The 21,534-nt window shown below is 45.5% G+C and overlaps 1 protein-coding gene across 2 annotated transcripts in view; it reads left to right on the top strand.

The window, feature by feature from the left end:
• The first annotated feature begins 2,081 nt into the window (after positions 1–2,081).
• SLC13A3 (solute carrier family 13 member 3) overlaps positions 2,082–21,534 on the top strand; it is a 46,664-nt gene continuing 27,211 nt past the window's right edge. The window contains exons 1-2 of one of the 2 annotated variants that reach the window (XM_053394153.1): positions 2,082–2,229; positions 19,694–19,959. In XM_053394153.1, the coding sequence (XP_053250128.1) occupies positions 19,724–19,959 (236 nt within the window). In that variant the 5' untranslated portion in view covers positions 2,082–2,229; positions 19,694–19,723. Of the gene's footprint in view, positions 2,441–19,693; positions 19,960–21,534 lie in introns of both variants that reach the window. The other variant, XM_053394152.1, reaches the window with a different exon arrangement.

The following is a 21,534-nucleotide window of genomic DNA, read 5'->3' as shown; positions in this document are numbered from 1 at the left end:
CCCCTTTTGTCAACAACAAATTGTTGCTGTTTTTTGTGTACCTCTGTATATAGAAATGAGCAAACCAGTGATATTTTAGGGAGCAGGCTAGCAGGTGGGGCCCATTACTTACATCATAGGAGTCTACACAACACAAAACACTGTTGCTGTATGTAGGTTTTATTTTATTTGTTTTTTATATTATACAGTGGTACCTCGGGTTACATACGCTTCAGGTTACATACGCTTCAGGTTACAGACTCCGCTAACCCAGAAATATTACCTTGGGTTAAGAACTTTGCTTCAGAAATTGTGCAGCGGCAGCAGGAGGCCCCATTAGCTAAAGTGGTGCTTCAGGTTAAGAACAGTTTCAGGTTAAGAACAGACCTCCGGAACGAATTAAGTACATAACCAGAGGTACCACTGTATTGTGGAAATGTACATCTAGATTTTTTCCCTTTAATTTTTTTGGGGGGCCTCAAGAGAGTGGGTGGGGCCCTAAGCTATAGCCTGTTTAGCTTATACGTAAATTTGGCACTGGGGAGGGGCAAAGCCAGGGGGAAGGGGAGGGGACCAGATAGTGGTGCCATTAGCTAATTTTAGACTCTGTGCTCAGTTGTCTTGTGAGGGTGTCTCAATAGGTGGTAATGTGTATGACTTCACTTGCTTTAAGATGTGATAAGCCAGGCCTTCTGCACATTCTTTGTTGTGGAGCCTGAAACTTCTGCCCCAAAGTCCTGCCCGGACAGCACTACACTCTGACAGGGGGTCAGGGAATGGGCCCTGAACAGCCGGAGCAAAATGAAACCGGGGGGGGGGGGAGAGAGAGAGCAAGTGCTTGCAAAAGTGCAAGAATACAGGTTTCAGAATTGCACAGAATTTGAGTGCACAGAATTTGAGTGAACAATTATCTCCGCTTGTTTGTTTTTTAAAAAGGACCGAGCATACAGCTTCCTGCTGGCACATGTGTCTAGTGGCACAAAGTCAAGCCACATACTAGGAGATCTGCATGACAAGCCTGTAAAAGCAACCTGAGTTGTTGATTTTTTTTCAAGCAGCTGCAATGTGGAGGCATTTGAGGGCAGCCCCATCATCACAAGAATTGGCCCCTGAGCCGTTTAAGGCTTTATAGGTCAAAGCAGCACTTTGAAACACATTGGCAGCCAATGCAGTTGGACCAAGATTGCCAATATATATTAGTTCATTCACATCATCAGGCAAAAGGTGACTCCTTTCAGAATATAAGAATTATTATTTTTTTTTTTTAAGTACCAAGAACTAACCTTGTACTGTTTGGAAGTAGTCTGCAGTGTTTGTTCCAGGAAACACAACACCAAGCTGGTCAGTGTAAGAACTATTACTTAACTTTTAAGGGTTAGCAGTGGAGTTTGCTTTTTTCCTCTCCCGCCCCTGTCCCTTTTTCCTTTTGTGCTGTGTCTTTTAGATTGTAAGCCTACGGGCAGGCACTGTCTTATTGTAAGCCACTCTGGGAGTCTTTCTTTCTTTCTTTGGCTGAAGAACAGGGGCACATACGCTCTAAATGAATAAATAAAGGTTGGGTCAAAACGTAAGGTTTCCAATTAGAAAACGGCATTCCATGGACGCGGAAGGAACCGCACCTCTCCCCAAGAGGGTGACTGCTCACAGGACATATTCGCCTCCAGAGACTAGAAAATGGCAGGGTCAGATGCAACAACGAAAGCCTCTGACAGGTTAAACTCTGTTCAGAGAACTGGAGAGGAGAAATAACAAATCCGTGCATAGGAGCCAACTTCTTGAAGTCGAGGTCCCTTCGCTGCCGCCCGTAAAATATTTGAGGGGGCTTTGCACCCCTGAATCCTTGGGTTTGGCTGTTCACTCTCCTCTTTTCCTGCCTCCCCACTATTACAACTTTTGTCCTGGCGCCACAGCAGCCAAGGGGAAGTTCCGTGGTCCCCCACGTGCAGCGAAACTTTGGAGCTGGCGCGCCTTGCGCGAAGGACGCGCAGCGCGCTCGGCGGATGCCGGCTCCAAAGCTGCCGTCCTTTGCGCTCCACGTGGCGACGAGCCGCTTGCTCGCTTCTCCTCGGTCTCCGGCTGGAGCGGGGTGGGCGAGGGGGCAGCCCCGAGGAGGCGGTCCCAAGGAGGAGGAGGAGGCGGTCACGGCCGCGGCTCCCTCTCCTGGCTCTCTGGATGCGCCGATGGAGCGGGAGGTGGGAGTCGGTCGGGCTGGCGGACGGCGAGCCCCGTGCTCCCTGCCGCCGCCCCTAGGTAAGAGCCCTGCCTCCTTCGCCCTCCTCCCTCCCCCGGGATAAAGCGGCGGCCCGGGCGCCGCGGCCGGTCTCTCCCAAGCCGGTCCGGTCGGGTTATTATGGCAGCGCTTGGAGCCCTTGTGAAGAAAGTGTGGAGTATCCGCCGCTATCTGGTGCTGCTCTGCACCCCGCTGGTGCTGCTGTCTGTCCTCTTCAGCCTGCCCCCCAAGGTAACCCTTTGCCCCCAACCCGCCCCCCGTAAAAGCCACCCTGCAAGGGGGCTTCCTCCTCCTCCTCTCCGCCCCCCCACTTCCTTCTTTGCCCTAGTCAAAAGTGGCTGTACCCCCACTCCTGCTTCTAGCGTAGCCACCATCCCATTTCATCTTGCTCTGCCCCGCTTTCTGCAAGGAGCCTTTCCTTCCTTTCTACAGCTGTGCAGCAGGCGGAGCTTCACCAGGCGGTGAGTTCCCTGTTGCTTCACCTGTTGACTTTCTGTCTGTTGACATTGTCACACAGTCGCTTAAAGGCGGAGGTGACTTATCATGAAGAGGGGGGACAGCATTGTGTCACCCACTATCCTTAGCACAACCTGAGTCTCCAACTCAATTAATACCCCCTCCCTTTCTTAGCCCCTTCTCCCATCAAGAACCCTCCCCATCTTCTGTTTTTGGAAAGGCTGCACTCCCCTTTAGAAAACCAGTTTCCTGCAAAAAGTGCTCAAATAATTCCTTCATTCAGCAACAGTCATCAGACTTTGGGAATAGCTCCTTGCCCTCTGCCCTAACTCCTTGTACCTCCCTAATCCCTGTCAAGATAATACTACGGTTTCTGCTCTCGCGATTCTCTGCTTCCCTAATATCTATCCTGTCAACCCAAATAACTCCCAGCAGCAGCTCTTTGCACTCCCCAATATTCCCATCATATATTTCACAAGAGCCTTCTGCTCCCTGCACTTTGACTACTTGTAGGGAACTGTGGCTCCTAATGAAACTCAAGTTAAGGAAGAGCATAAGAAGCTGCCTTAGACCAAGTCAAACCCACTGGTCCATCTAGTTCAATATGAATGGCAGTGGCTCTCCAAGGTTTCAGATAGGGAACCTCTCCCAGCCCTACCTGGTGATGCTGGGGAATGAACCCAGCACCTTCTGCATTCAAGGCAGATGCTCTACCGCTGACCTATAGCCCGGCCTCCAAAGGTTGCCACGCTGATGGTTGTTCTGGTCCATCATCTCTTTGTCATCTCCTACTTAATGTTGCTTCCAACCAAGGAACCACATGCTCATTGTCCTTAAGGGAACTCAGGTTACCTCCAGACTGTTACTATTTTGGGGGTGGGTGGGATTGAAGCTCCTATCAGAAATGTATGTGTGTGCAATTAAAGTGGATTAACCTGCTCTGCTGTCTGCATGCAACAAACCCACCTTTTTTATTTTAAAAATTGGACTTTTTGCTATTGAGAAAGTGGTGGTGAAAATGATTAATGGGAAGAAGCATAAACATTGCACAAGCAAGCCTGAATGAATGCTTACTGTGTAACTTCCCCTCAAATTGGGATGAATGCTTGAGAATGACCAGAGACAGTCTAACCTCTGCTTAAGCTTTGTGCAAGTAAATTGGGAGGAATGATCAATAAATATAAAACTCAGTACATAACAGTTTGTCTGCGGGAGACAATGAACTAAACCCAAACCCCTTTCTCAGTTTTGGAGAGTATTTCTCCAAGAAATCAGCTGGTCTGCTGTCCGTAGAAAAATCCATCCCTGTCCCACCCAACTCTCTACCCCTTCCCTTTACCTTATCAATAGCCTTTTCCTAGTTGCCCCCTTTAAGGAATATCCCCTCCTCCAAACAAAATGACCATCCTCTTAAAAAATCCCCTTTCGCCTTTACCCTGTTGCCACTTTGTAACCCTAGGACCAACTCCCCAAATTAACATCATGTCACTTTTAAATGTCACCCTGGCCATATACAGCTCAAGTGATCCACTGCTTCCCCCAAAGCCAATCTTTCTCCCCCGCCCCAACTAAATAGTTGCCTCATCTTAAACTTTTTCAGAAGTCTCTTATTAGCACAGACTTTTGAGTCTACAATACGGGATCAGCACGCGATTTAGGGAAGTGCAGGCAGTTCCCCAGCACAGGGCGCTGAGCCGAGGGGGTGCAAAATTGAGAAGATCCATCATGGAGAAGATCCATTGAGGGTTGTCAGATTTTGGCCTCGCTCAGGGCACCATACTACCAAAGATTACCAAAGTCCACCCTTGTAATTACTGTCATTACAAAGTCCCCGCAATTACTGTCGCAGTGCATTTTTTGATGGTAACATGATCCATCTGTCATTATCCAGGGTAGACAACAGGGTTCGCCTCCAGATATTGCTGTCCTAGAACTCCCACCATTCCTAACCACTGGGCATGTTGATTGAGTATTGGAGCCCAACAACATGGGGTCCCCATCTCTGCCACAGAAAAGTAACACCTAGCCCAGGTTACTGGAGAATACTCCATTCTGTAACAGAAAATCCTCACAAAGCATATTTAGCTTACTTTGCTTCAAGAGCTGCCCTTTGTTCATTGTCACTCATGTCACAGGGAAATAATTCCCTGGAGAAACTCCTAGGCCTTGTCCACTGCTGCCCCGTTGAATGCCCTTTCCAGGCAGTTTTTCTTCTTGCAGTTCTCCAAGCTACACAGATCAATAAAAGGCATCACATCACTCATTCTTTGTTTCTGTTTCTCGGTCCTGCTTCCAAAATGCTTCCCCTCACAGCTTATACAGAAGGTGCTCGTTCACAGATGCTTGAGAGGGCCTGATCAACAAAGGATGAACAGTGCAACCTTATGCATGTTTACTTGGAAGGAGGTTGCACTGTGGGGTTTACACCTAGGCAAGTGTGCAGCCTGAGAATCATGTGCCTTCTTTGGAGTGGAGATACATAAGGCAAGGCTGATGGGCAACTTTCTAAGCAATTCCCTGTGGCTTTTCCTGCTGCAGGGGGACTTTAATTACAGACTTACGATTTAAGCTGTTTGTGTAACACCTGTAAATGGTTTGTATTAATGTAGTAGTATGGAAACCATAACTTTAATAAAGAATAATTGAGGTGGGTCTGGGGAATGGTGAAGATTTTTCCTCATATGCTTAGAATGGTCCACTTCCCCTTTTTCTCCTTGCCAAGTTTGGACTGGGGCTTTCAGAGCTGCATTCATTGGCATGGAAGGGATCTGCAACTGGGACACACAGTTCTCATTCTCCAGCGGTACATGCCTTTTCTTTCTGGTCTCGTCTACGGCTTCTGCCCCTAAAGCTTAAATCTCTGCCAGATTATTGTCTGTTTCGCTCTTGGACAGTCTATGCTGCTGTGCATGGATTTCGCCACCTCTGTTTTCCAAGCTATTATGCATCTCCCACAGTGCCTTTATTTGCATCTTTGCCATTCCTGAAGACATACAGGACTGTTATTCCACGGCATATTGATACCGCTCTCAGCTGCATCCCCACCCATCAAACAGGGCAAGCTATCATGGAAAATTCCCCCCTCCACATCAAGAATTGAATAGGTTCTCTCAGCTCACAGTTTAAACCAGGAGCTCTCTGCTTCATCCCTCCCCACCAACCTCCAGACGTCGCTCTGGTTTGTTCGGCAGAGCCCTACAGATTCACTGGAAATGTTTACAATATCATCCATGTCACATGGGGAATGGGAAGATGACATTTCTGAGTCAATCATTTAGTGAAGCTTTCAGCAGCCTTGTTTTCCTGATGGACTTTCTCTAACTTGACACAAATCTGTCAAACCAAAATGGGTCGAAAACAAGCAAAGGGGCATGTACATATATGATTTGGCCCACCATATTGCACTTTCAAGCTCCTTCCACCACTTCCCAAAGCTAGGGAAAGTTGGGGCAGGTCAGACTTAGCTGGGATTCGAACCTGGCCCATCTGCCTCCAAGCCCCATGTTGGATCCAGTGCATGGAATCTTTGCCAGTCTATGAAACCTGTTTATCACATAGGAGGTGTGATTCCAGACAAGAGTTTTAATGTTGTAAACAAGCCTTTCAAATATTGCAAACAGGTCATTGGTAACAGGTGTCCCCCGCCCCCTTAAAATTCATTGGTTTTTCAGCAGGAAGAGTAAATGCAGATTAAATGGAGGTGGAAAATGCATATTGATGCTGATGCTGCCATGTGCAGGCTGTAAAAACCTTGCATGCCTGAGTAACGCCAATCCCACAATAAACACCTCTCTGGAAATACCCATAGTTGCTCAAAGTATATTCTGTTCTTAAGGACTAAGCTACACATGATGTTGAATGCATATTTGCTTCTAAAATGTGTGTGTGTGTGTGCGTGTTTTAAGGCAATCAGCTTGAGCGTGGAGGACAGGAAAAGCTGTTAATTTATGGGATCAGAGCAGGCATGGAGAGCAAATGCAACTCTTTTCTACCTTAGTAGATTGGCACTAATGGTGGATTTCCCCCAAAGGAAATACCAGCTTCAGAAGAGTGATTTTCGCAAGGGAGGAAATGATAAAATCCCCCCTGCAACCCACTCCCCCATCCCAACTGATGCAATATGCATGTTCCCAAAAGTACATATTAGATGCAAACACATCTGTTTAACAGCGCTTGCCATTAGCTTGACTAGAAAGGGGCTGTTGGAAGGGGAATGTTCTAGGAGGGCTGTTCTCACCTCTGGACTTTGTTCAACCTCTTTGGTTGTGGATTTGTTAACTTTCTAGCTTCGTTGTAAAGAATATGGGCATTTGAAAAAATAAATAAATTAGTACGTGTTTGTTTCTTGAGTATATTGCTTGGACACATTTCCCTATCAAAGCCCTTTTTGCCAAAAAGAGATGTTAGGTCCAATGCATTTCTCCGCAACCACATTCCCAGGATGCTGTGATTCCTATGAGTGTTTCATCAGTGTACATGGCTCTTTACAAATCAACATTGGCAAAAGTCCCTGTCCCACGGAGCTTACAGTCTGTGTTAGGACTGGCCCAACTGCAGAGGCAAGCAGGGGGCTGGAGTTAAAAAGATGCTTGCCCCAGTGCTGTGAATGGCTCAGAAAGAAAGCTGCGGTCTGGTTTTAGCATATGTTCACATTACAACATACTCTGCATCTAGTAGGCTCCCACTGTTAGTTTTGAAACTGAATTCGCATACCGTTAGCCTATCCATATTGATCCTGTAGTTTCTTGACAAAATTGGCTACTTGATGCATTTATTATTATTATTATTATTATTATTATTTTGCAAACCAGCTTCAATCCAACTAGAAAACTAGAAGCAGAGTAAAGGGTAGGTTCACATTACCACAACAGGCACTGAGCATGTGCAGGTGAGTGCACATGCGCACATGACAGCTTAATGAATTAGGACTTCATGGGGAATGTCACAGGGACAGGGAAACCAAAAATGTCTTGCAGGTTGGGTGAAGACACCCCCACCAACTCCCTTTAACGTGACCAGCACAGTGAAAATGTGGCTTGAAACGCAGCGGGTGGTGGTGATGAACGACCTTGCTGTGTTTTAACCTGCTGAGATGAATGTACTCTTAGACAACAAGATGCACAGTGGCAGCTTAGCAGCTTGATGGATGGGCAATATTCCATGCATTCCAGAAGAGGTAAGAGAGAACCTTCCGCTCTCTGCCAGCTGTCCAGAATGTGGGCAGATTTGCAAGTGGGAGAAAGCAATCCATCAGTCAATAAATTTGAAGAACTAGAATAAGCCACTCTGGGCGGCTTCCAACAAAGATTAAAAATACATTAAAATGTCACACATTAAAAACTTCCCTGAACCTTCAGATGTCTTCTGAGTGTCTTGTTTATCTCTTTGACATCTAATAGGAGGGCGTTCCACAGGGCGGGTGCGACTACCGAGAAGGCCCTCTGTCTGGTTCCCTGTAGTTTTGCTTCTCGCAATGAGGGACCTGCCAGAAGGCCCTTGGCGCTGGACCTCAGTGTCCGGGCAGAATGATGGGGGTGGAGACACTCCTTCAGGTATACTAGGCCGAGGCAGAAGGGGGGGGGCAGAAAATGGAAACCAGAACTATCGGACTTGTGGAACACGCTCTCTGTGAGGAAGGGCTACAAAGACTTGATGCTTTTTAGTGTGGAGAAAAGCCAAGTATGGGAAGATGTGATAGAAGTTTACACAAATATGCGTGATGTGAAAAAAAAATGAATGGAGATAAGCAGTTCTCCATCTCTTGTAATGCTAGAATTTGGGGACTTCCAGTAAAAGGGGCAGGTAAAAGGAAGTGCTTTACACAATGTGTGATTAACTTATGGCATTTGCTGCCTTCCGCAAGATGCGATGGCTATCTTAGATGGCTTTAAAATGGGACCCTTTTATTCATGAGGATAAGTTTCATCAATGTCTGCCACAACATTTAAGCCACTCTCAAGACACATGGCTTCTCTAAAAGAATCCTGGGAATGGTAGTTCACTGGGAATTGTCGCTCTGTGAGGGGATTCTTTGAGGGGAAAGTCATTTGTGCTGAATGTGTTTTAAAGCCGCCCATAAATGGCTGAGGCTGAAGCTGAGGCAACCCAGACAGATGGGTGCTGCTGTGGTCTGAACCACTGAGCCTCTTGGGCTTGCCGATCGGAAGGTCGGCGGTTTGAATCCACTCTGTCCCAGCTTCTGCCAACCTAGCAATTTAAAAGCATACCAGTGCAAGTAGATAAATAGGTACCAGTGTGGCAGAAAGCTAAACAGCGTTTTCAGTTGCGCCAGAAGTGGTTTAGTCATGCTGGCCACATGTCTCGGAAAAGCTATCTGTAGACAAATGCCAGCTCCCTTGGCCTGAAGCAAGATGAGAGCTGCACCCCATAGTTGCCTTTGACTGGACTTAACCATCCAGGGGTCCTTTACCTATATAAAATGATGCTGATGCTGATGATGCTGATGCTGTATGCCCCTAAATGCAGCATCCAGGTTTCAGAGGCCCTTGGTCTCTAAATTACCAGAAGGGCTATTGATGCCTTCCCCATTGCAAATGGGCTTCCCAGAGGCGTTTCCCCTGGGAAAGAGGGTGTTCAGCTAGACATACCTTTAGTTCTTAAGCTTTATTTATAAAGGGCAGATATTTTTAGCACCTCAATCTACTTGTGATCATTTTATGTGCTGTTGAATGTTCTCCTGCTCAGCATGCAGTAAGTCAAAAGGGAAGGATTTAATTCACCCAAGGTGCAAACAAAATATCTTTAGTTCTGGCAGGAGAGATGGGAAGGAAGCACAGAGGAGAGAATGGGGGTGTGCTTGAAACAAACAGGCCTGATGAAAGTTGTGGTCATTTCCCATGTAGCATATCTACTCAGGACAGCTACTTCGGTGCTGTCTTTCTGTAGACACAGAACTTTATTCCTCATCTCACTGTATCCTCAACACTGGAATAAGATGGCTTTGTGAAATTTCATTTGCTACCGCAGCATGTAGGATGGAAGGGCTCCTTTAGGGTTTTATTGTTCGTAATTTCCTTTTGTTGCTGCTCTTGAGGTAATTTAGGTAATTCAAAGTGCCTATGTACAGTTTCATTTGTCTCAAAGAGTAGAAATAGGATTACATAATGGATATTTTAATTCCTTTTGGGGGCTTGTAAATATCTCATTGTATTAGTTTGCTACACGTGCATTAGCTGAATAAACAGCTTTATTAGATTCAAATGCTTTTTGAACTTGTAAGCCCAAATGTAGAGGTGTGAGCTGTCTTATAACTGCAGAATATTCTCATCAAACAGAGCTCAGCTTTCAGATGAATAATAGGTATTGTATTCCTCATGCTGTACTTGGATTTTGGCACATTTTATGCTGAATCTCAGAGGTGTTTTGTTCTGTTCTGGTTTTCTGCACTGTAGTAGACCCATGCAATTGTGACTGCCAAGCTGAGCACAACCCATAGGACATCTATGGGGGCACTAGGACAGGAGATGGGAGTGTGTGGCCCTCTCAGTGTTGTTGAGCTACATCTCCCACCATCCCTGGTCATCCCGCACCATCCCTCATCATCACTCATCACTCTGGGGGCTGATGAGAGTTGGAGTCCAACAAAACTGGGAGGGCTACAGGTTCCAAAACCTGCCCTAGAAGCTTACCAATCCTCCTGTTTCACTTCCTACTCGAGCCTGAAAAACATTTAGGCTACCATAGATAGTTGGTTGATTGCGTTTGGCTTGGTGGATCACAGGTTGTGCAGGCTTGGGTTACAACAGGGTCCTTTATGTTGCATATTTGTGTACGGGGCATTGGATGAGGGTAGTATCTCTGGTGGGGAACACGTTGTGCTCGATCTGGGGCAGTTTGTCCACCTTTGGTCCCCACCCTGCACTCATCTCTCACCTGTGGCTCCTAGAAGCTCCTTGATTTTGGAGCAGTCACCAATTCTCAAATACAGTGGTGCCCCGCAAGACGAATGCCTCGCAAGACGGAAAACTCGCTAGACGAAAGGGTTTTCCGTTTTTTGAGCTGCTTCGCAAGACGAATTTCCCTATGGGCTTGCTTCGCAAGACGAAAACGTCTTGCAAGTTTGTTTCCTTTTTCTTAACACCGTTAATACAGTTGCGACTTGACTTCGAGGAGCAACTCATAGAACGCAGTGTACATAGTAGCCTTTTTTGAAGTTTTTAAAGACTTTGGTGATTTTTGAAGTTTTTCCAAAACTTCTTTTGCAGCCATTTGGTAAGTTAAGCTTTTAAAACTTTTTTTGGGGGGTTTGGATTTTGGGTTGGGGTGTTTGGAATTCAAGGACTTGGTGTTGGGGAGGGGTTTGCAAGAATCTGGAAGCTTGTGTGTGTTTTTTCTGCATTTTTATGATTTTTTGTGACCATTGGGGCACTCTGCTGTTTTTTTAAAAAAATTCTGGATTTGAATTTCTGTGTGCTGGGTGGCTGGGGGAACAGTTGGGGAGGGGTTTGCAAGAATCTGGAAGCTTGTGTTTTTTCCCCTGCATTTTTATGATTTTCTGCGACCATTGGGCCACTCTGCTGTTTTTTTAAAAAAATTCTGGGTTTGAATTTTGAAATGCTCTTTACAGTATGTGTGACTTTAAAGAGCACTTAATAATCTCTTGTTGTACCAAATTTGGCTTTGTTTGGACTTTTTTTGACCATAGGAACGCATTAATTGATTTTCAATGCATTCCTATGGGATTTCGTGATTCGCAAGACGAAAAATTCGCTAGACGAAAAAAATTCGCGGAACGAATTAATTTCGTCTTGCGAGGCACCACTGTAGTAGTTCTTATAGTGGCCAGCTGGTACAAAAATAGTTCGTGGCTAGGAGGTGCCTGACAGAGCTGGAATTTCAGCAAAGATGAAATAAATATGAGACAAATTAAAGTGGGGCAGACTAGCAGAAGGCTGATAAGAAACTGCAGGCAAATGTGGGAAGGGAGGAAGGAGGCTCCTTCCACCCCCTACAAACTCTTGTATTTCCTGGATTGCAGCTTTCAGGGGCTCCAACGTTTATTTCTTAATAGATTCTCCAGAGAAGTGCTTCCCAATTAGCTAAGTACTGTAGACTCCCTATTTTTCAACAGCCAAGACATGGACCTACTTTTGAAAATTTTGAAAACTCTATGGTAGTTACCTGTGCAAAACAATGTTTTGAAGAAAATGTGGGGTAGTCCCTAATAAGCAAAGGATTTTAGATATACTGAAAAACAGGCCATAAAATTTGTGATATTACCCGGAAACTACGACTAATCCAGAATGCGGCAGCTAGACTGGTGACTGGGAGCAGCCGCCGAGACCATATAACACCAGTCCGGAACGACTTACATTGGCTCCCAGTACGTTTCCGAGCACAATTCAAAGTGTTGGTGCTGACCTTTAAAGCCCTAAATGGCCTTGGCCCAGTATACCTGAAGGACCGTCTCCATCCCCATCGTTCTGCCCGGACACTGAGATCCAGCACCGAGGGCCTTCTGGTGGTTCCCTCACTGCATTAGCAAAGCTACAGGGAACCAGGCAGAGGGCCTTCTCGGTAGTGGTGCCCGCCCTGTGGAAGGCCCTTCCACCAGATGTCAAACAACAACAACTACCAGACTTTTAGAAGACATCTGAAGACTTAGGGAAGTTTTTAATGTGTGACATTTTAATGTATTTTTAATCTTTGATGGAGACTCTCCTTCAGGTCTACTGGACTGAGGCCATTTAGGGCTTTAAAGGTCAGCACCAACACTTTGAATTGTGCTAGGAAACGTACTGGGAACCAATGTAGGTCTTTCAAGACCAGTGTTATGTGGTCTCGGCAGCCGCTCCCTGTCACCAGTTTGGCTGCCGCATTCTGGATTAGTTGTAGTTTCCGGGTCACCCTTAAGGGTAGTCCCACATACAGCATGTTGCAGTAGTCCAAGCAGGAGATAACCAGAGCATGCACCACTCTGGTGAGACAGTCCGCGGGCAGATAGGGTCTCAGCCTGCGTACCAGATGGAGCTGGTAGACAGCTGCCCTGGATACAGAATTGACCTGCACTTCCATGGACAGCTGTGAGTACAAAATGACTCCCAGGCTGTGCACCTGCTCCTTTAGGGGCACAGTTGCCCCATTCAGGACCAGGGAGTCCCCCACACCTGCCCGCCCCCTGTCCCCCGAGAACAGTACTTCTGTCTTGTCAGGATTCAATTTCAATCCATTAGCCGCCATCCTTCTTCACCCCACTTAGAGCCAAAATAGATGTGACATTAATTACGTGAACCTGACATGGACCCATGCATGAATGCATACATAATCATGGGGCTGAATTTGCATGTGCTCTTGTTTGCTCTTCTTTGCCTGTTTTAGTACCGCTTGACTGCGGAATTACGGATATCCAGATTTTACTCCTCTGTGATATTTGAGACTGCGGTGCCATCTGTCCTGACCAGGCCTGAAGGCAAAGTGAGCATCAGTGTTGGTGCCAGACTTCAGGAGGCCCAGAAGCTTGTCTCCCATTCAAAAGTGGCACCACAGCGCACTGCTGAGAAGCACCTGGGGCCCTGGCACAGAGGGCAGGGGATGAAGCATGGCCCTTCCAAGCCCCTGGGATTCTTGGCCAGTGCCCAACCTGGTTGATAGCTAGCGCCAGGTCTGGTGACCACACATTCCACATGCCTTCCTGCTTTATCATCTGAGTAATGAGTTCCTTCTCAGGGATTAAGGCTTGATGGAGTACTTTGCTCTGTCACAGTGGGGAAGGCAGAACAAGAAGAGGTAGGGGACACAGTGGATGTGGCTATTCATTTAGTTCAGTGGGAATGTTTCTTTTATATATGTATAATTTTTATTATTTTTTTCTAATTTACATTTCAAAATATTCATTTAGACAACCTTAAATCAATGAATTCCCTCCTTCCCCTTCCATGGTTCATTTTGCATACCATACATCCCTGCATATTTTACATGAACTAAACCATTCAGTATTCCATTGTTACAACCATCAGAACTTATTTACACTGTTGAATTTATCTTAATGCTTCCAGCGTTTTTAAATGTGCACAATTTTCACCCATAAACATTTTCCAGTCTTTTTTAAATGTATGTTCTTCTTGCTCTCTTATTCTATATGTTAAATCTGCAAGCTGTGCGTATTCCATCAGTTTAAGTTGCCATTCTTCTTTGGTTGTGACCTTGCTCGTTTTCCATTTTTGGGCTAGCAAAACACGGGCCGCAGTAGTGGCATACATAAATAACCCTTTTGGACACCTGGGAACTTCCCTCTGAATTATTCCCAACAAAAAGGACTTTGGGTTGTTGTTTTTTTGGAAAGGTACTTTATTTTTTTTTCATTTATTATATATCATTTCCCAATACTCTCTTACCCTTTTACAAGTCCACAACTTGGGAAAGTGTTAGCTTACACCACATCACTTTCTGTAAAGTTTTGCAGGCACTGAGACTGGGAGAGGAACTGGACTTAGTTTAGAATGTAGACTAGGGGCTTCATCCACACTTTCGCTTGCCCCCTATTTTGATCACATTGTGTGCTAATTCCATTGGGCCCCAGAGCTCTTCACATTGTTCCATGGCTGCACTTTGCGAAAATACAATCTTACCTGGTGAATTGAAGCAAAATCCCTCTTCAAGTTTTCCGCACATCTGATAAGATCCAATTCAGTGGGTAAGATCGGATTTCCCCAAGGCATAGCTGCGGTAGAAGAAGAAGAGTTTGGATTTGATATCCTGCCTTTCACTCCCCTTCAGGAGTCTCAAAGCGGCTACCATTCTCCTTTCCCTTCCTCCCCCACAACAAACACTCTGTGAGGTGAGTGGGGCTGAGAGACTTCAAAGAAGTGTGACTGGCCCAAGGTCACCCAGCAGCTGCATGTGGAGGAGCGGAGATGCAAACCCGGTTCCCCAGATTACGAGACTACCGCTCTTAACCACTACACCACACTGGCTCTCACATGATACAATCAAAATATGGGGCAAGCGAAAATGTGGATGAACCCTAGATTTGCGCCTTCGTCAAAACCTCCATTCCATTCCTCACCTTTAGCACTTTGCTTGTGGTAGGCATATACTATGATGATGCTATTCTACCATTGGCATATACCCCAAATCTGCCAATGCAGAGCACTTAAACTTGTTGATATTTTCACCCCTCCTGTTGCAAGAATCTCCTGATCTGATGTTTTGAGAAAAGAGGGGGCAGAAACTGCTCTTCTACTTTTCAGCTCCTGACTGACTGCCTGACTCTGTGCGGAGAGAGTCTTTATCTATGTAGCTGAGTGGGAGATGTAACACTCATGCTAGCCAGTAGTTCTTTAGTTTGTAGTAAAGGTAAAGGGGCTCCTGACCATTAGGTCCAGTCGTGGCCGACTCTGGGCTCATCTTGCTTTATTGGCCGAGGGAGCCGGTGTACAGCTTCCGGGTCATGTGGCCAGCAGGACTAAGTTGCTTCTGGCGAACCAGAGCAGAGCATGGAAACGCCGTTTACCTTCCCGCTGGAGCGTTACCTATTTATCTACTTGCATTTTGACGTGCTTTCGAACTGCTAGGTTGGCAGGAGCAGGGACCGAGCAACGGGAGCTCACCCTGTCATGGGGATTTAAACCGCCGACCTGATCAGCAAGTCCTAGGCTCTGTGGTTTAAGCCACAGTGCCACCTGTGCCCCTTTTAGTAGCTATTAAAAATAAAAGGAGTTATGCTTCACAGCTAGCTTCTGTGTTATTTATACTCTGCATGAGTCTGGTGCTCACAATGGATAGTTGTGAGTCCAGTGCACTGGGACCTGTTTTCGAGGATTGGAAGGTCTCTGAAAGTGCTCCTGTCGCCTAGCCCAGTCAGGGCAGAACCAGTTATTGAGCCCAGTCGCTGCACATCAGTTGAAAGGTGTATTGACAAAACTGGCTCTTAAGCCTCCCCAGTCAGTGGAGCACATGGCTGGGCCTTACATGTTGCAGCTTTTATTTCAACCATGACTTTGATTAAAAAGTACTAAGGTGTGCATCCTTTTTGTTCCTATGACAGTTTGGCCACAGAGGGAATTTTATCATAGCAAAATCTGAGAAGGGGAGAGGGGGAATATTATGGGTATTAATGATTTGTGGAATATTAAAACAAGGCATTGCACAGCAGCTGATAATATTTTATTAATATTAATAAAGGAGGTAGTGAATTTAATCATTACTTTAAGCCTGTAAATTCTTTATTAATCCAGTATATATAAGGGGAAAATTCAGAATACCTATTCTTGTCTATGTGATGGAAAGGAAGGATGTGCATTACTGAAGAAACAATTGACAGAATAACACAGGCTTTTTATTGTTCTGTTCCCATTAATCACCCATTCTTAACCAATTTAATGTCTAGAAATTAGTTAGCCTGTTTTCCTGTTAAGTGATTATTATTATTATTTAACCTAATAATTATGATCGTAGTGAACTACATTTGAATGACACTTTGACAACTAGATTTATAAATGTAAAAAGAATGTTCAGTTCCTGTAATGACAGAAAATAGAATTTAAAGATTGCAAGGATATTTACCTATAAATAAAAATGTGCATATTTTCACCTTCAAACTAAGAGAGGATTTCATAGAAAATGGAGACAGAAGCCACCTGTAGACATTAGGCAGGAATTCTGTGCTTAATGGTGTGAGTTAGGTGAGTTCATATGTTTCCTGGCAACCATTCTTCTGATTGCTTGAATTGCCTGGGAGATACAATATTGTTGGCACCCATCTGTCTTGAGAGACAATGAAGGATTTTGCCTTTGGGGGTGAAATCAAACTACTGGAAGGCAGCAATGCCTGCAGTGGCTGTAGAGACTGATATGGGAGAGACATGTTTTGTTGCTGCTGGGGCAGATGAAAGCGTCCGGTTGTGCTGATGTAGATGCACCATGGCGTTATATTATATTTTTTTGGGGGGGGTGTATATCCCTCAAAAGGGATGCGGGTGGCACTGTGGTCTAAAGCACAGAGCCTAGGGCTTGCCGATCATAAGGTCGGCGGTTCGAATCCCCACGACGGGGTGAGCCCCTGTTGTTCGGTGCCTGCTCCTGCCAACCTAGCAGTTCGAAAGCACATCAAAGTGCAAGTAGATAAATAGGTACCGCTCCAGGGGGAAGGTAAACGGCGTTTCCGTGTGCTGCTCTGGTTCGTCAGAAGCGGCTTAGTCACGCTGGCCACAGGACCTGGAAGCTGTCTGCGGACAAACGCCAGCTCCCTCGGCCTATAGAGCGAGATGAGAACGCAACCCCAGAGTCTTCCGTGACTGCACCTAACGGTCAGGGGTACCTTTACCTTTATATCCCTCAAAACTTTGCTTAAATCAAATAAATTATTTGGAGAGCACTAACAATTTGATTTATGGATGTTTATTTTTTGTATTCTTCTGTGGACAGGATAATTTTTTATTATGAGGGATGATTCCCCCCCCCCCTCACACATTGTTTGTTTTAATGGATCAATATTGCATACTGTATTTTGTATATCAAGGCTCCTGTAAATTGTTTTGTCAGGGAGAAGCAATACATGAATCAAATAAAGAATAGAACTGAAATTATCTGGCCTTTAAAGCTGATGGCTTTTCATGGATGTAACTTCTGCATTTGAATGAAGACAGATTTCTTCATTTTGTCTCAGTTGCTAGTGAGGACCAACTGAATCCCATTTGTTTCAGTGGCATTTGTACAGGAAACCACCAGGTGGATTGTGTGATTTGGACCTCTCCTCCTCCTCCTCCTCCTCCTCCTCCTCCTCCTCCTCCTCCTCCTCCTCTAGACAGTCTTCCAGATAAGCAGGCATCACCCAATAACCAACATCGACTCTATGGGCCTTGCTTTCACTAGAGGTTCAAATATGTAGGAAGAAAGCTCTGGTAGTGCTCTATAGAAGGAAAATATGGGTTGTATCTAATGTAAGTCATACTCAGAGTAGACCCATCGAAATTAATGGGCATGACTAACTTAATTGGATGCCACCTTATAATAATCTGGTCTTCTTCCTTCTCTGTCATAAAAAAAGGTGATTGTGCAACTGAGGAAAAATCCTCTGTTTCTGGCAATCATTACATAGTTGGAAAATTAACCCAATCACAAGTCTCCTAAGAAAGTGTGTATTAGGGACAAAAAAAAATTGATACGAACTTTAATCGAGTGGGATAATTATTTTCCAGAAATCATGTGGTCTAACTTAGAGGCCTGGTTGAAGGTGACTGGTGGCTGCCATGAGGTTGCAGAGCAGGGCTAGGGAACCTGCAGCTATGCAGATGTTGTTGGACTACAATTTCCATCATCCTTGACCATTGGCCATGCTGGCTTGGGGCTGATGGGATCTGAAGTCCAGCAGTGCCTGGAGGTCCACTGGTTAGCCTTCCCCCCTGCTTTAGAGAAGCAGATGGGAAACTTGTTGGGAGAGAAATCCTATTTTGCAGTTCAGTTTCCCAATACTGAGCAGCAGATTCACATGATTGGGTCTACATTTACTGGTCCATTGATCTGGAAGTGGTCAGAAGGGTGCTGCAACACTCATCTGGCCAAAGGTGGTCAAGAAAAGATGCTGTCTACATCTCTCCTTCATTTCCTTAGGGACGGGTGCACTTTGACCAAGACCACCACATGGACACACAGACCGTGTGGAATTTGCTTTTCCAGTGCTTTACCTTGGAAATGAAAGGCTGGAAATTTGATTGCTCCATTAGATTTGTTTCTAGGAATCCAAAGCTGAAATAGGAAAGGTGAATGAATGACTAAGCCATTGGTCAGATATTTGGCTCAGCACAAATCTATCGTTTGAATTTCCTGGGTTGATATGTCTCTGCAGCCAGGCCTAAAAATGTATATTTCTCCAATGAAAGTAGGGACGTCCCATTCCATAATGATAATTTTATTATTTATACCCCACACATCTTACTGGGTTGTCAGTAGGGACGTCCCATTCCATAATGATAATTTTATTATTTATACCCCACACATCTTACTGGGTTGTCCCAGCCACTCTGGGCAGCTTCCAACATATATAAAAGCATAATAAAACATTAAACATTGCAAAACTTCCCTATACAGGATTGCCTTCAGATGGCTTGGGGGTCGAATAACACCACACCCTCCAGCATTCTTCCAGTGAAAATAGGGACATCCTAAAGAAAAGCAATTAGGGACGCGGGTGGCGCTGTGGGTAAAAGCCTCAGCGCCTAGGGCTTGCCGATCGAAAGGTTGGCAGTTCGAATCCCCGCGGCGGGGTGCGCTCCCGTTGCTTGGTCCCAGCGCCTGCCAACCTAGCAGTTCGAAAGTACCCCTGGGTGCAAGTAGATAAATAGGGACCGCTTACAAGCGGGAAGGTAAACGGTGTTTCCGTGTGCAGCTCTGGCTCGCCAGAGCAGCGATGTCACGCTGGCCACGTGACCCGGAAGTGTCTCCGGACAGCGCTGGCCCCTGGCCTCTTAAGTGAGATGGGCGCACAACCCCAGAGTCTGTCAAGACTGGCCCGTATGGGCAGGGGTACCTTTACCTTTACCTTTTAAAGAAAAGCAGAGCATCCTGGGATCAACTCAGAAACCAGGACTGCTTCTCTAAATCAGGGGTGTCCCTAGAAAATAGGGACACTTAGAGGGTCTGTTTCATGGAGGTTGCTTCTGCATTTGAATACAGAAATAATTTCAGTTGACTTTGTTGCAGTATACGTGGCTTGATTTGAAATTGATTTCTTGAATATGAAAAGTGGGACCATGTGTGTTTTTCATAACATTTTCCATTAGGGTTTTTCCTCCTTTTCTTTTCCCCAAAGCTTCATGTGTCTTCATGGACAGCTTCCTTCTCTGTGACCTTTTCAGATTGCTCACATCAGAATGAGGGCATCTTCCTGGTAATGCTGTCTGAGCACGGTGTTTCTGATGGCGTGAATGAACATGGAGAGGCAGTTTCAGTGGCTACCCGACAATGGTGGAACTCTGTTGTTGTTTATATGGAGACCTCTCACTTTTCCAAGTGCAGTAGAAACTGTTTATAACATTGCCTCTTACTTCTTATCATCTGATTTCTTTGCAGGAAGGAAAATGCCTCTACGTAATTCTGTTGATGGCCGTATACTGGTGCACCGAAGCTCTGCCCTTGTCTGTGACCGCTCTACTTCCCATAATTCTCTTCCCCTTCCTCAGTGTCCTCCCAGCCAGCAAAGTTTGCCCGCAGTATTTTTTAGATACCAACTTCCTCTTCCTGAGTGGCTTGATCATGGCGGCTGCCATTGAAGAGTGGAATCTGCATCGTAGAATTGCACTGAGAATCCTTATGTTGGTGGGAGTCCAGCCGGCCAGGTAACCAATGAAATCAATGAGCTTGTGCTCAACTTTGGGGCCCTCCAGATGTCTTTTTCATTGGCCATTCATGTTCATTTGTCCTCATGGTGCTGTTGGAGTGGTCGCATGCCACCCCACAAAATACTGTCTGCATCTGCAAAGGCATTGGGGTGGTCACACTACTTTATTTCCATTCAGTGCACATCCTGTAACTTCCTGCTGAAACTGCATATTTTTTATACCATGAATTCTGGTTTATTTTTATTTACTTCTGCTGCACTATAGCTTCTCTGAACAGCAATAACGTGGTAGCACTGGGGAAACACCGTAGAACAAATTAAAGCAGAATAAATCCACCACGAATCACTAGGATTGGGCCCGCCCAAATTGGTGTTTTATTGTGGGTGTCCTGCAGCATGTTCTTGACACAATAATCAAGGCTTTTCCTGAAACTGAGTTTTAATGAGAAAGTTAGCTGGAGTGACAATTTAATGGTTAGCAATCGAAGGCTGTCCTGAAGAATTGCTGCTGCCAAGAGGCTGTGTGTTGGATTGCTTCTGCCCTTGGAGAATGCGAAACTGAAAGGCCTTTTGCACAGGTTTGAGAGTTATACCTTTCCTTCATTGTGCTGTGTCCAAGCATAGGGGAAAGAACTGTTAGAATTCCTGTTCTATGATTGCAGTCATGGGATTTATGTCTTTCACATGACGATATATGTTTTGTTTGTTTGTTAAATATTTTTTATTAGGAATTTCAACAAAACATTTTATCAGAAAACATATCATCCTTAATTCCCCCCTATTTCCCCCCTCCCCATAAAGTAACCCCCCTCCCCTCCCGACTTCCCTCAGCTCCTCTCTCTGGTTTATCAACAAATGTTATTCTCTGCATGTTACAAAATTGTATAGATCCTTAATTTATCTGACTAGCTATTGTCAATAAAAAGTTTGTGATTGTTTATTCAAAACCCGCCAAGGAGTCCAGTTCACTCACATATGTTTTGACTCCACAGAATGGGAAGTGATGGAGACAGGATGTTTGTGTTACTGTGTTCCGTGAAGTGGGACTATTGTCCTTTGTTCTTTTTCTCTTTGCTGTCTGATGCTAGAGAGGGAGGGAGCCATGTTGCAGTGCTCCGTGTGTGTTCATATGTAAATAAAGTAGATTAGCCGAAATGCTGAGTTGTTGAGGTCTGTCACGCAAGGTGCGCAAACTCCGAGATCCCTAAGTGTGCCGGTGTCGGTTGGCATCAGTCTATGTTCGGGCTGAAGAAAGCTTTTGAAGCTCCCGAACGATCGAACAGGAAGGGAGAGAACATGCCAGTTGGGCATGTGTCTCTGCCAGGGTCCTACTCGAGTGTAGGCTGAACTCCTGACAGGAATATGGATTTTAGCATTAGGGTAAATTCCAAATGAAGTGACTTCCCATGGCCTCCATGAGGTTTTTCTAGGTGGGGTCCACCGGACAGGAGTAAGTCAGTTGGGTAGAGCCAACCTCCAAGCAATGGCATCACAGTCACTTACTGGGATGGTGTAAGGGTGGAGCAAAGAGGCTGAGGGGTTAGAAAGTCACAGGTGGACCTACACCATCCCG

The sequence above is a fragment of the Podarcis raffonei genome, chromosome 6, assembly GCF_027172205.1.
Source record: "Podarcis raffonei isolate rPodRaf1 chromosome 6, rPodRaf1.pri, whole genome shotgun sequence".
In the NCBI taxonomy this organism is placed as follows: Eukaryota; Metazoa; Chordata; class Lepidosauria; order Squamata; family Lacertidae; genus Podarcis; species Podarcis raffonei.
Note: the sequence above shows the minus strand (reverse complement) of the source record. Positions and strands in the feature narration are given on the sequence as shown.